The sequence below is a fragment of the Thunnus albacares genome, chromosome 6 (assembly GCF_914725855.1).
Source record: "Thunnus albacares chromosome 6, fThuAlb1.1, whole genome shotgun sequence".
In the NCBI taxonomy this organism is placed as follows: Eukaryota; Metazoa; Chordata; class Actinopteri; order Scombriformes; family Scombridae; genus Thunnus; species Thunnus albacares.
The window spans coordinates 24,584,349-24,599,287 of NC_058111.1; the positions used below are offsets into that span (position 1 = coordinate 24,584,349).

General features: G+C 40.0%; 1 protein-coding gene across 1 annotated transcript; it reads right to left on the reverse strand.

Annotated features, from left to right (window-relative positions):
• Positions 1–371: 371 nt before the first annotated feature.
• sgcg (sarcoglycan, gamma) lies at positions 372–12,885 on the reverse strand. Its single transcript, XM_044354710.1, has 8 exons — positions 12,679–12,885; positions 8,481–8,682; positions 7,801–7,905; positions 5,271–5,358; positions 4,274–4,393; positions 3,241–3,313; positions 2,807–2,930; positions 372–1,939 (listed from the first exon to the last, which is right to left on the reverse strand). The coding sequence occupies exons 2-8, from the start codon at positions 8,673–8,675 to the stop codon at positions 1,772–1,774; spliced, it is 873 nt and encodes a 290-aa protein (XP_044210645.1). The 5' UTR covers positions 8,676–8,682; positions 12,679–12,885; the 3' UTR covers positions 372–1,771.
• Positions 12,886–14,939: the final 2,054 nt, after the last annotated feature.

A 14,939-nucleotide genomic window follows, 5' to 3' on the forward strand; every position in this document is an offset into this window, starting at 1 on the left:
AAATGCCACAGATCTATGCTGCAACAAAGTTTGACCCACTCCACAGGATCAGAAAGTGCTCTTGTGGCTTGCTGGTGTAATTTCCTCCATCTTTGCTGATTGTCACACTGTCTGTTTTGTGTGTCTTGATGGTACTGCAGAGCTTTTCCACTAGAGAGCATCAGAGAGCCAACAAATGTGTTAAGGAAGTGATGAATCCTTCACTATACAGCTCATGTGCACAGCAGAAAACAAGAAGCAGTGGAATATATATTATGTAATAAATTTAGAGACTGCCAGGACTTTGGTACCCTTTTGTCTTTATGATTTAAATTAAAAAACAAGAGACCAGAGAAACAAATATCAGAAAATGAAAACTTTGACACACATGATAGAAGAATAGCACAAAGTTTATTAAACATACAAAATTAATAAATACACATTAAACACTTTATCAAAATATGCCAGAACATAGGTGACAACTGCAAATTAACTACTTATCAACAGTGACAGTGATAACTCAAGGCCATGAGATGTAAATTATGTTAAAAAAAAAAAAAAAACAGTCCTGCAGAAATGCAATATAAATTGATGCTAAACTCAATTTAACTATCATTACAAAATACTGCCCTTTTTGACATGGTGGACTGAGAACCGTAATTTTACAATAGAGGCAAATGTTGTCATGCACCTGTCATGCACATTGTGTAAAAAAGAAAAAAAAAAAGGCATATTTGAACCAAAAGACGAAACTGAATAAAATAACCAATCATTATTTTTCCACTCAGAATCAGAAACTACCCACAACTGCAGTACGTTTGTTTATTAGACCTGTTCTGTTTTTGCTTGCTCGTTGTTGTCAAAGGTAATGTCTTGTTAGATGTAGACCCTTGGCTGTAAATGAGGTCACTGAACAAACACAGACAAACTTAGTTGCAAGAAAAGCTGTCTGTCTTGTAGCTAATGCATAATTACATGCTTATGCGGGGCTTAAAAATAGCACAGGCCAAACATACATAATAATAAAAACAGAAAAAGAACTCACATGTGATACCACACTAGTGACACTTTATGCTGCCATAAAAGTCATGGTATTTTAATCCCAACCCTATAAACCAGTTGAAACAAAACAAGAAACTAGTCTGCTGCTCTGAATTTTAGTTAAAAAAAAGAGAGATAAAAGCCATCTCTGAATTGACTATGACAGTGACAAAATATATACCAGCATTTCTCTAATTTTTCCCCAATCAAATAAAACATGCTAAACACCAAAACAAAGACACTACGTACCGAGGGCTTGGAGCCAGAAGGGCATATGTAAACCCCAAAAATATTTTCAATTACATTCTGACATTTTTTTGATCAGTCCAAGCCCTCGATATGTGTCAATTTTATTTATTGCACCACAAGATAATATTGCATAGGATGTAAGCTGTTAACCAGCTCCTCATTGCCCAGCCATGATACTGTGTGTGTAAAAAATTCTTTAAAAGCTCTGATGCAGGAGTGAATTTGGTACAGAGTGCCAATTTGTTTCAGCTGAATGGTTAGAAGGTCATAAATGCAACTGAAAGGATGCATTTCATGACATCTCCAACATGTACACCAGCAGGCATTTGTATTTTTACCAGCCTTGACGTTCCAGTGGGATCTTGCACTGAGATCATCGTAGATCCACTGTGGTATAAAGATTTAAAAAAAACTCAGGCCAGATATAAACTGTTGTGCTTGTTGCCTCCCAGAAGATGCCTCTTCTGAGAGATGGAAAATCGATTACCTTGTCAGAGTCTATCTAGCACTCCTGGTTCTCGCTGCAAGTGGAGGTGACCCCAGCCTTGGACAGGAAGAGCTTGCCGCTGGGACAGACACAGACCTCATAGAGACCCTCAGCATTTCCAGAAACCCCTCCTTTGCTCAGGGGCAGGCTCGGCATGCTCACGGTCTCAGCATCCAGCACCAGCTGTACAGCAGACAGCATGGAGAGCAAGGACGATTAAAGGAGAACAACAGAGTTGCATTGAATCAACAAATACCCCTCTGCTTCATTCTTTCCACTGAAACCGAGTACATACATCATACATCATGTGGTGGAAGCTATAGAGGGAGGTCCAGTGAGTGTCTAACCAGTGCAAAAAATAGAATATGATAAATAAAAATTATGAGTGTTGAAAAGCCCACATTCCTAAATAGACAATGTGAGCATTCAAATAATTTTCACTATTAACCATGACAAGTTCAGTACAAATTAACACTCAAGTTTCTCCCCTACAGCAAGAAAAGAGAGATGAGTGTGTGGTATACCCTGCAACTACATATGTTGTCATATAAATGTGCTGCTTCACTGTGAATGAGTTCAAAAAGGTCAAAATAATGCCTGCAAAACAACAAAAGCTTTCTGTTTTCCAGGCTGAATCAATCACCAAACCTCACTTTAAACAGTGACATGGAAACTGCAAACCACTACACCACAACAGACCCACAGAGCCCAAACAAAGGTTTTGTAACGAAAAGGCAATGAACTCACTGTAGTTCACTTGATCAAATCTACCAGAAGTCTAAATAGATCACTACTCACTGGCAGTGCAGTACCTTTATAAACTCAAGTCAACACATACACATTCATTTCCTACAATATGAAGTGGAACTGTGTGGTCTAATGAGCTCAGTGAGGGTGATCTGTGGGCTATTTTGGACAAAAACAAATAGAGCTTCTGTCAAACTACACCGCAGTAAGGCTCTCGCTGCACATTGCTGAAAAACACAGTACTAAAACAGACCTGAATTCGGCATGTAGCACACTTCAGAAAGTTAACAATGTTTGTCTTACCAGTCCTACAGTAGACTGCAGGATGATATCCATATTGGACGCAGCTTCAATGTCGCCAGCCAAAGCTTTGAGATGAACTCCTTTTGGTGCGTCCAAACTGAGAGAACGAGTAGGCGACTCCAACCTGAAGTAAAACATCTCAACATTACAAACTACAGCTTCCATCTATCTGTCATCTATCAGCTGTTTTATTTTTACTAAACAAGAAATCAGATTCTCTTTAGATTCATGAAAGGGTAATGTTGAAGAAAGTGAAATTAGAGGTTGAAGTGTGTTGTAAAACCTTAAAATTTTGTCTTTTTTTCTGTGGGTATTATGCAGATATGTTTTCTGCTAAAAGACTATCTTCCCCTATACTTCCACATGGTTTGTAGGACTTAGTATTGATGCGTTTTCCAATAATATGATGCATATAAAATGGCTGAAATGCTCACCTCAGGTCTTTGAAAAGTTCAGACCTCAGCAGGGGAACCTCAACTGAATGCTGGAACAGCGCTCCTTCGGGACCTGACATAAAAAGAGACACACACATGTCCACACATGTAAACTGAGGTGACTGGACTGAACATATTTAATACAACAATATCTCATTGTTTTCATTTTGTGCAAGGCTTGCGGCACATTTTGATTGTAGTAAATCAAGCAACGCTCGAGTTGAGAGGGAGACAGATTAGGAGAGACACTGGAGAGAAAACTCGATCTGAAAACCACAAACATAGCTGCAGAATGTGGATCCAGCTGTGGTGGAATTCAACTCTTTGTGGGCACAGAGGCTTTGTTTTGAAAGATTTTTAGAAAACAGCTCCTTGGCTGCTGCCGGCTGCTGGTCTCTGTGGATCAAAATGACCCTGGGCATAATGAAGCTATCAGCTGACACTCCCTTCAACATTAATCAGCCATCACAGTGTGTGATCAGTGACCCACAGCACCATCAATACACATACTGGACACCAAAAGACAGTGAGGGGAAGCAGGACAGAAACAGGGGATGGTTCTGCCTGATAGTTTGTTGTTATATGACGGTTTTGTATGTTTGCAGCACTGTAGGGTTGTATGTTGTGTGATATGATGTGTTGTATTGTGATGTGATATTTCTTTTGTCGGCTCAAAACTAAAAAAGGAAAAAAATATTTGATTAAAATCCTCTATTATTGTGATGGGTCCCACCTACATGGCATTAATCAAGAGAAATTTCACATGCATCCATGACATTTCATTATAGGTAGGTGTACCTTAGAGATAGCAGTGCACACTAACTGTATGACATGAATGATAATCAAAATGACTGCGTCTGTCTTTGTCCTTGGTTGTTGGATTGTTGCACAGATATCTGCCATCAAACCAAACTGCTCCCGTTGAGTTCACATCTGCTGTCAATATTATCTTTTTCTAAATGCAAAAAAAACATTTTTGCCAAGAGGAGTGCGATATTTCCAAGACGGCAGCAGGTGGCAGCCGTTGGTTTACCTGTGATGCGTAGTTTGTCTGGTCCAATCACAGCCTGTTCGCCATCTGCAGTGAACAGCATGTTGTCATTGTGGGAGTTAATGAGCAGATTCCGAGCGTGTCCCTGAGCCTCTTTTGGACCTGCAACAACAACAACAATACCTGAAGGGGTTTGGCAATATTACATGAAAATATAACAGTCATGAAAATCTAATCTTTCTCTTTCTGTTATACTTTTCAAGTCTCCAGTGTCCACAGTCATGCTTAACTTCAGGAAAATCTACTGATATGGTGATATAGCGGCCAAAAAAAGCAATAAAACCCACCCACTGAATATAAATGCATATATTAAAAATGTGTAAAACCAGCTGGCAAACAGAGAATTTACCTCTTGGAGAGGCCATTACTGTTCAAACTGAAAGGTAACATATCTGAGGTTATCCCATTTTACCCTTTACTACATCAGTGCTCACAGCCCCATGAGAGGCTAATCTAAAGCAGGTAGATCAGTCAGCGAGATATTTAACCCATCTCAGCACCTACAACTGTGAACCGGCATGTAATCTTCCCTAACAAGCATTTCAGTTTTACTCACTGAGGGCCAAAAGGATGCAGGCTATGCTTTTTACGGCTTAATGATCAAGGACACAAAACGGTACTGTGGAACACGGCAATTAGCTGGGTCATTTGCTGGCCTTTTAATTATGACAAAATACCCCAGTGCAGCCGTTGGTAAGCCATAAAAGATGCACAAATATGATCCTCCACAGGCCCCGGGACCTCTGTGTAATATAGAATGATCCAGAAGCAATGGTAGAGAGAGGAATGTTGCATTTAATGGATTTTAAATGGAAATCTGAGAGATTATAAATGGAAATTGTCACTGTTAATGTTGGATGAGAAATTGCTGCAGGACAAGTGCATGAATGACTTTACTATTGCCCTCTTACATCAATTGGATACTTTGTTATGGGTGAGTGCTATATGTGTCTCTGTGTGGACATGTGTGCACTCTTACCCACAGATATCCTCCCTGTGACATCACCATTTTCATTGCGGGCATTGAGGGAAACGTTTTGCGATGAGTGCACAAGAAGTGAAGAGTCCTGTAAAAAAAAAAGATTGCCATGATACTATCCAGATATACTGTACATCTGCATGAGAAAAGTGATAACAATAGGAATTACTTTCAGTATGTGATTATTTTGATCATTTACTCAACTTGATCAAACCAATCAATTATGAGGTTATTTGCCATGCTAGTGCTGTTGCTCTATGTTGCCTATTATACACATTTCCAGGTCTATATTTTTATTCTGGGGCTCTACTGGAATGTCTTTGCAGGATTCACAGTTCAAAAAACTCCTTATTTATTTTATACTGGCCCTTTATGCAGCCCCTCAGTTCAGCCTCTGTCTGAAACAGGCCGTTTTAGCTCATGTCTCTTTAAGGCCCCCCCCTAATGAGGTCCCCCTCCTTGATGAGTTCAACAAACCATGAAACATATTGTGGTGGTAGGATTTCACTTCTTTTTTCTCATTCTTTACTCTAAATGTCAACTTCTCAAATACATTCGTACATCTTCGAGCCGAAATCCAATTCAAAACATGAGAGTGGAAAACACAAACTAATACATTGAAAAACTTTAGCAACAACCTTAGCAACCAAGGCTACAGAACGGACAACCGCTTATGCACCATATTCACACGGTGGCCATTTTCCTCTGATGTCACACTCAGGGTGGGAAGCTTGGACACTGTCAAGTAAAGCCTGTGTGAGCGAGATGGTCAAAAAACTTGACCTGTTTACCATCACTTTCCTTTGACCAAATTGATAAATGGGCAGATGAATTTGCAACTGAAGCTTATATCCACAATGTTGAAGGTAAGACCTGGTGCCCGTCTGGCCCGCACTGGAAACACTGTGAGTTAATGTTAGGATAGCAAACGTGAAGTTTGCAATTAACATTAACGTCAATGTTAGCGCTACTAAAGTTGTCAGATAACAAATCAATCCATCGGGTTGTGCAAACATTAAAAAGTAACAAACGTGGTTTCATGATCAACCTGCATCAATGATACAGTAACTTAATATGACAGCAGAGCATCACTGCTTACTTAACCTATCACATTCATGGCCCTTTGTAAAAGTTTCTGTGTGGTAGCTGTGTTGTAGCTGAACGTCTATTTTATTTAATTATTTGAAAAAGCCGAACACTCATAACTCTAGCATTTATTTCAACGTTTCGGCAAACTGCCTTCATGAAGATGCCAAAACTTTAATCTTCATTTGTTGAAATAAATGCATTAGTTATATGTGTGCGGCTTTTCAATGTCATTTATGTGTGTATTTCCTCATTTTTTTATTGTCCTTTTAGTTCATCATGAAATTTCCTCCAATCCACAACTATAACGGATTATATTTATGTACAAACATATTAACCTTTACAACCGCAGACTTGGATTATAGGATCCTTTATGACTTACTAACATTTATAAATGTCCTTAGAAATGAAGGCGGATATACACAACCTGGCAACCCAAAAGTTGTTCTTAATGGCTTGTAATTGACCTACTGTATAAATTATAATAAGAATTCTTATAATTAAATTATAATTAACATCAGTAGCATTAGTAAATTAATTAACAAGTAATAAAGTTATCAGTTACAACTTATATACCATTTATAAAGGGTTTGTTGTTTGTTGTTTGTAGAATATGGTACTGATTTTAACACAAATACTAGCACAAGATATAACACCAGGTAACTATATCAGCAGAAATGACAGAAACACAAACATAGCTTTTATACAATGTTTAAATGAGGCAGCCTTCAGCAATAAATCACTTCTGTTCCTTCGCAGTGAGCTGATGAAGCCCTGTTTATAAAACATGATCTGAGCTACAAACATTCATGTAGCAGGCCAGGCAGCAACTCACTAAATCCCTGAATCTCATTAGAAATCCATAGAATGCATTGGAGAAAGTGTCCGTCCATAAATGAGGAATACATTGCTTTTTTAATGAGGCCCATAAAGTATAAAGAATGCTAAAAAATTGCTGCTATGAGCAAGAAAAGCCATAACATGTAAACAACTGCAGCAAAGTGTTCCCATCTGCTGCTAGCAGGCGGGCCATAAACTACTTTCCACCACAAATATCCCTGAAGTTAATGGGGAGCTCACTGCACCACCAAGTGCGCTGTGCTGGACTGCCAAATCCAGTTTGATCTGACACATCTCCCAAAAAAAAGTACAGTCAGAGATTTGCAGCTCACTCACTCCAGCTGGATAAAAACTATCTGCAAGGAATGAGATTTAGATGATAGCAGGATGTATAGTCTACACACATTTAATGAAGTTTAAGTTCACAGTGAACAGTGAGATGAAATAATGGCCATGTTGTTGGAATGCTTAATTGCGCAAACAGCCGTTTGAGAATTAGCTGGGAAGAAAACAGAAGAGGGAGGCGAGCAGTAGGTAGAGGGATAGTAGAGTGAGGAAGAATGTGCAAAGGGGAGAAATACAAGTGTGTTCCTGATTATCTTACTTCTCTGGAGTGGATCTCCTCAGCGTAGACGGGAGACAGGAACTCCGACTCGCCCTCCTCCAGCTTGACCCCATCAGAGTGGACTTGTAGGAGTCCCATCCCTTCCTGCAGTCACATAGTTGTGAATTCAGACTGATTATTGTTAACTTAAATCGACTTAACAGCTTTATCTGCAAGTTAAGAGTCCAAAATATTGCAAGTGAGGAGATGAGGAATTTTTATTTCATTAGGCAACCATTTCATAGATTTCCAAGTGTGTGACACATGTTGCAATGTTTTCTGTTTGGCTTTGGATGGTATTAGAATAAATCAGCTATTTGCTTTAGCTGTGCAAACACTCCACATTAGTGTGTGTACATGTGTATCCAAGTGTGTGTGTGTGTTTGTCGCATCTCTTGTTCTGCTTCTGCATAAATCCACAGCTGCCATCTGGACTTGAGACAGAAATCTGACAAGACTCCATGAAAAAAACAACATAAACAATCCTGCTTAGACAGCCAAGTATCAGTTAATGATTGATTACAGACACTACACTACTACTACTAATGATAGTGTGATGGATACACAATCCAAACTTAAAAATAATAGTATAACATTAGATATCAAGGCAGGTAAGGAAGAAAGAAAGTGGGAAAACTCTCCCAGCTGAAAACACAAACTGCCAAGTGAGTCATGCATACCGTGTTGAACCACATCACCCTGAAGATCCAGATGGTGAGGGCGAAGTTGACCACCAGGATGACGATGAGCAACAGGACAAACAGGTAGAGGCAGCGCTTCCTCCAGCCATAGATGCCAATCTTGTAGACGTAGTCAGGCACCGGCCTGGGCGCGCTGCTGCCCTGGGTGGTGGTGACATATTGCTCTCGCACCATCTGCTAGCTGGGCACAACACATGAAAACAGGCACACAGGCAATAGAAACAGATGTTAAAAGAAAAAGAAAACACTACTCTTCTGTTCTGCTCAGTGAGATTGCACACACTGCATGCCACAGAGTCAGTGGGAGTTTGTCAGGGATCAGAGAAAACAGGCCATGAAGAGTAACTTTGTTTATATACCATTGTAATATTGGTCAACTGGCTAAGATCTGTTGTCATAGTGATTTATTGCATTAAAGCCCCCCTCCCTTCACTCAAAAATTTGTTTTTGAGTGCGTGTGATGTATGTGTCCGAAGGCTGTTTTCAAGTTCATCAAGTTTCTCTGTGCTGACCTTATATCTCAGTTTAAGACGTGCATGTCCGAGCATGATTTATGACATCACAAGTAGTTTGGAGCCAATCATGGTCCAGTATGCAGCTTTCGCAAGTGTGAAACCTGAGCCTCCAGTGCTCATGTACTGAGAATGGACTTGACCGTGAAGTCGGAGACATTTTGTGTCCAGCATTTTCACAGATTGTGGATTTTTCAATAAGGGAGAAGAATTTCTTTTTTTGTTTGTTTGTTTTTTTAGGAAAAACCATATCAAACACAAATAATTATTCAAAGCAGAGTATTTTTATACGTCATAAAACATATGTGGTGAGATCTTTAATAAAATGTTGACTGGATACAATTATTAACATGTTGTTGCTTGTTGATAATTAACATCCTGCACACAATAGTTGCCAGTTCAAGAGGACATCAACTCTTCCTCTAATTTAGCCTATTTATAGCCTAATTAGCCTAATTATATTGTATATAATTAGTGTGAAAGTGTGATTCTTTTCTTTTATATTTTTTTCCTTTCCAGCTCATTACAGAGGAACCATATCGGAGATTTCAGTAGCCATCTACAAACAAGCTCATAATCATAATATGTACTTTTTTTTTCTTTTTTTTTTTTTTTTTAACCATGAATGCAGGTATCAATACAATGCTGTAATATTGGACTGATTTAGGATGTGTTTCTCAACAGAAAGAAAGCCACAGACCTTCACTATGGGTGTAGACAGCTTTAACACAGAATGTTCGAAACTATAAGCTTAACTGCATACACGCTGCTTAATTGCAGCTCCATACAGTGCCTTGTTCAAACACTGCACAGTATGTCATTCATGAGTTCAGACGTACGGACGTACAGACCCAGTGGATATCTGGCTCAGTGCGCCAATGGAAAACTTGACTGAATTTCCAGCAGTTCTTTAAAAAGGCAAAGGAAAAAGCCACTTATTACAGAGCAGCAGCAGTACTTTCTGGCTACACAGCAGCAGGCTATCAATAACAAGAACTGAGGAGATGAATGTCAGCATATTTCAAACCACAGCGAGTAGTACAAATTCAAACACCAACAGTAGTTTTCTGTATTCAGTTCACGTGAAGGCAGACAGAGCTCCAACTACAGGACTGCAGAACCTCAGAGCGAGCCCTCCAGTCAGCACATTTTTGGACCATCTGACACACAGTGACAGCAGCGAATCTGCATTAATAACCAGGCACAGGCTGCAGAGAAAGCTACTCCCACTGAGGACAAGGCTGGAGGAAAATGCTGTCAGTTGTAGATCGTTATGACTCAATGAAACACCCAAAACTGGCGAACACACAAAAACAGACTGCAGCTTTCTCCCAGTAAAAATCTGCTCCAAATCTTCATCAGCTCATCTCAACTTTATGGCAAAAGCTCTCTAATCAAAGATGCACCTATGATATTTCATCAGTGTTTTCTGAAGCTGACAGACTTCAATAGCATAGACTGATTTACATATGGGACAGATGTTGCATCTTACTGCTACAGTTAAGGTGTTTTCCATCATGTTTAAGGAGTCACTTTTCAAACCAAAAAGTAATTCTTCTGTGACATTAACAGATGTTCAGCCGGGCACATCAGCCCACTGTTACTCCCATGTGACTAGCAAAGAAGGCTGACAGACTCTGCATACAGTTACCATATAAAGAAACTCAAATAAGTTGTGTTTCTCTAAATAATGATGGTAAATATCGTTCCGCCCGCACAGCAAGGGACGCTGGATAAAAGCATAATGTGCTTGCTGCTGGGGTCTCAGCTCTGTGAGGTCCAGGAGATGGTTCAGAGGAAAGATGATAAAGGCCTATAGTCACCATAGCTCGTTTCTTGCTGTTTGCAGTAAACACGGGGGGAGGAGACGTGTTGGCATAAAAGGCTGAGAGCATTTCTGTGACCAAATCTGCCTCTCCACAGGACCTGTCACATGGCCTGCAAGCCCAGCTGTGATGAATAGCCCTTATTTCACAACCAGACAAATGAACGATGCCTGATAAAGGAGAAAAAAAAGAGAGTTTGTGCTGTTTCTACAGGGGAGAGGAGAGTGGAGGGTGATAAGTAGCAAGTTATGTGAAATGCTCATTTTTTTGCCCATATCTCACCTCATTTATATTTATTAATCGTACTTGTGAGAATGAGTCATAATGACAAATTGAATCTCAGTACAGCTGAGGGTGTGTGCTACAGCATGGATTCAGCTGGCTTTTAGTTTTGGGTGTTTTCTCAAGGGAGTTCTCCACTGAGAGAAAAAAAAAAAGAATTAGGAGTATTCATTGGCTGTTAAATTAACCGATTCCAGTAACCCCACGCTATATCTATTAACATCCACAGTTTATTTGCATGTTAACATGTTGATGAGCCCAACTCTGCACTTTTGGCAAATGAACAAGCTCTGGATCTGTTCATTATGATGTTAATGAATTTGATCTAACCCAGTCTAATTACTTTAAATGAAGGCATTAAGAGGCTTCCGTACTTTGGCAGCAGTATGAGGGGGAAGCAGCTTTGAGGCTGAATCTTTAAAGGCGTCTTCCAGCTCCAGTTTCAGTGTTACCAGCCCTTCAGCCACAGACAGATCCTTGCATAGCAACCCAAATAAACACTCCCTGAGCAGCCTTGCCACTCAAGTGCAAGGAATGCTCAATTTATGGGACTTTTAAGGAAAATACAGTCTGATCTTTAAGAGAAAATTGTTTTCATCAGGTGGTTAATGACAAAAGTTTGAATCCGATTCTCAATCTGAAACTTTAAAGCCACATGAGGGACAATTAAATGTAAGTTTCAAAGATTTTGCAGGCCTCTAACAAAGTACTTCCCCCTTGAGATGTTGAGTATCGGACACACCACTGATAGCAGTGCTATTTATCCAAGGGCACTCTCTCAATTAACCTTAAACAAGTGATTCTGCCTGCCTGGCTCTGTCTCAGTCTCTGACCTCTGGATGAGAGCGGGGGCCGGGCTGGACAGGCTAACTGCTTGCCTAAAATCCACAGGGTCCGGCTGTAATTGAGAATCCAGGCTTTCCTCTGAGTCAAAGCTTGACCTGACCGAATGCCAGAAGTTTTAGAAAGGGACTAGCTGAAGGACGCTCACAGAGGAACACTGGTGTGGAGCGAGGAGCGATCGAAAGCTGAGCACAGAGCTGAAGTTTCTGTCCTGTCTGTCTGGTGAGCAGCCGGCTTCATGTCTCCACTCTGCTGTGATGCCTGTACTTCTAAAAATAGGACACGGCATTGTGAACTAAATTTAAAAAAGCACCACGGGACACACACATAGACACACACTGCTTTGGTATAACTAATGGACAACTAAAAACGTTGGGGCATTGACCTTAACACAGAGAAAAATATTAGCGAGGCACTTTTTGACAAAGTTATTTTTATATTTAAAATTTTCCGGCCATGTATGGTAAAACTGCTGTCAGCTGTTGTTTTTCCTAATCCCAAACTACGTCTGGAAGGACTGCAAAGTAATCACAGCAGAACATCAGCAAAACATGAGACACGCGAGTCAGAAAGAAGGAAAAACTGAAAAAAAAAGGGTACAGTGGGTCAAAGGTTGCTTTGCAAAACTCTTAATCAGAAAGAGACTTTTTGTTAATGAAAGAGACAAAATGACAGAGTATGTCAAACAGTGGAAGAAAAAGGAAGAGTACTCACCGTTGTGTGTGGAGGCACAGCAGTCCTCTTCCCTACGCAACAGTAAGCAGAGCTCGAGCTGGTACGAGCAGCTTGAGAAGCAGCAGTGCCTGAGCTCCTCACACGTCTGTCAGCCACTCAACAGCTGCGTGCCATAAATCCAGCTATGGAAGTGCCCTGACTAATCGCCACGAGACGGCGCTCCCACTCCCCTGCATACCCACTCTGACTCTCTGCCTTTCACCCTGCCTGCAGACATTTGAATATCATCAGTGTGTGTGTATATGAGAGAGAGAGAGAGAGAGAGAGAGAGAGAGAGAGAGAGAGAGAAACAGAGAGAGAAGGGGGAGGAAGAGCTTTAACCTCTCTCACAGACACTGAGAGAGGGAGGGAGAGAGAGAGAGAGAAACCATCCACAACGAACAGAGGCAGTTGTTTGTCATGCATACTAGTGAGTCACTTTCACTGCCCGACCCAGGGCTCGATGCAGTCCAGTCTAATTTGAGACTTCGGTCATGGCTCTCAACATGAAGCTAAGCTGGTCTTTCAGATAGCTCCTCTGTGTGACAGGCAGCAGGACGAGCAGACCTTGAAGAGGGCAGTTAGTAAGTCAGAGGAGACGGACAGAAAACAAAGACTATTAATAGGAGGGAGGGAGGGAGGGATGTTGCAGCTGTTAAAATGGAAATGTAATTATTTCAGTTAAAAAATACAGATTATTTTCCACTTTGTTTATGTACGGTAGGTAAACAAATATCAGTAATTTGAGGTCATCCTCCAATATCCCTAAAATACAGATATTCTGGTAACATTTTACTTAAATCCTCCTACTTAGCATTTATAAGCAGTATATAAATAGTTAATAAAGAGTTTATATGACACAATAATGTATTTGTAAGCAAATATTGCTGGTGTATAAACAGATAGTGGATGACAATATACTAAAACACAGTTGTAATAATATAAAATATGTCTTCATAGGAGAAGGTATAACAGTTGTATAGTTGTATACATTAATAAACACTTCCGATGTTCTTATATCTGCTTATAACTACATTAGTGTGTTATAAACTATTTATTCAATGTTTATATACAGTTTATAAATGCAAAACAAGGGGCTTTAAGTGTAACTGATATTCCAGACTATTAACATACTCCTTTACTTTAATGTCATGTGTGTACTCTTCCTTAATTAACACCCTTCTCAAACTTAATTTTAGGAATTGGCCCTATGAGATTTTCAGTGGGGCAAATACTGACACGGTCTATGATGAATTGATTGACACTCACTGCTGATGATGTTGGTGATGTTAAAGAGTCCTGAAGCTACATGATTAAACTGCACACCGAAGAAGACATAACAGTAGCAAACAGAAACAAAACATCTGTGCGTTTCAACGCTATGCTCAAGAATAGAAAGTGAAAAACTAGAATTAACGAAGCATTCTGACATGCATGCACAAATACTTACACACACACAGCAGCTCAGCTCTCTGTTTTCTCTTTGCTTAAACATTTTTTTACCTTTATTCGACGTTATGAAACGTTTTGCTGCTGCACACCCACACAGAGTTATTCTGGCTGATTAGACTTATGCTCAGTTTGAAGGCGGAGCTGTTATGAATTACATGAAGTCACTGGACCCTATGAACTAATGAGATATGATCATGGTGTTAATTCGTCCTGACTTAACAGGTGCAACAAGGCTCTCAGAAGAGAGACGTCAACCAAACTCAGACCCTACACGCCCACCAAGTCCTCAGAAGAGTATTAATCAGGCACAAACAGTAGATGAGTAGTCTCTTCAAAAATGTGATTTTAAATGCTCTGCACACCCATTGTCCACCCACACAGGTGGATTTACTTACTTTGGTTAATTAGAGCTCTTTCTGTGTGAGTGTGTTTGACTGACATCTCCCTTGCTCCCCCACCCACCTTCAACCTGAGCAGCTGATAAATGAAAACATCTGTGTGGGTGCACAGGGCCTTTAAAAATGTGTTGTATTTATAAGTAGATTAATACAGAAATTGACAGATTCCATTGATTTTCAGTGAAGCAGTGGGGAAAATACTAAAGCTTCTGACCACAATCACTGATTGCTGTTATATTTTCTTTTATATGTTTTTTTTTTAAAAAAGTCAAACTTGATTACAAACTCTGATTGCGCTCCACAAAATTATAGGAATGTGCACTATTTGAGCACTACATAGTTGTTCTTACTGCACCGTGATGTGTTATTCAGTGGAGGAACACATGCTTGTGCCTAATAAATCAAACACCA

Excerpts from the sequence above, each read along its gene's own strand:
- sgcg (XM_044354710.1), bottom strand. The coding sequence starts at position 8,675 with ATGGTGCGAGAGCAATATGTCACCACCACCCAGGGCAGCAGCGCGCCC. Across the intron at positions 5,359-7,800 it reads AGGAGATCCACTCCAGAGAA|GACTCTTCACTTCTTGTGCA; the intron begins GTAAGATAATCA and ends TTTTTTTTACAG. Across the intron at positions 1,940-2,806 it reads TGCAGTCTACTGTAGGACTG|CTGGTGCTGGATGCTGAGAC; the intron begins GTAAGACAAACA and ends TCTGCTGTACAG.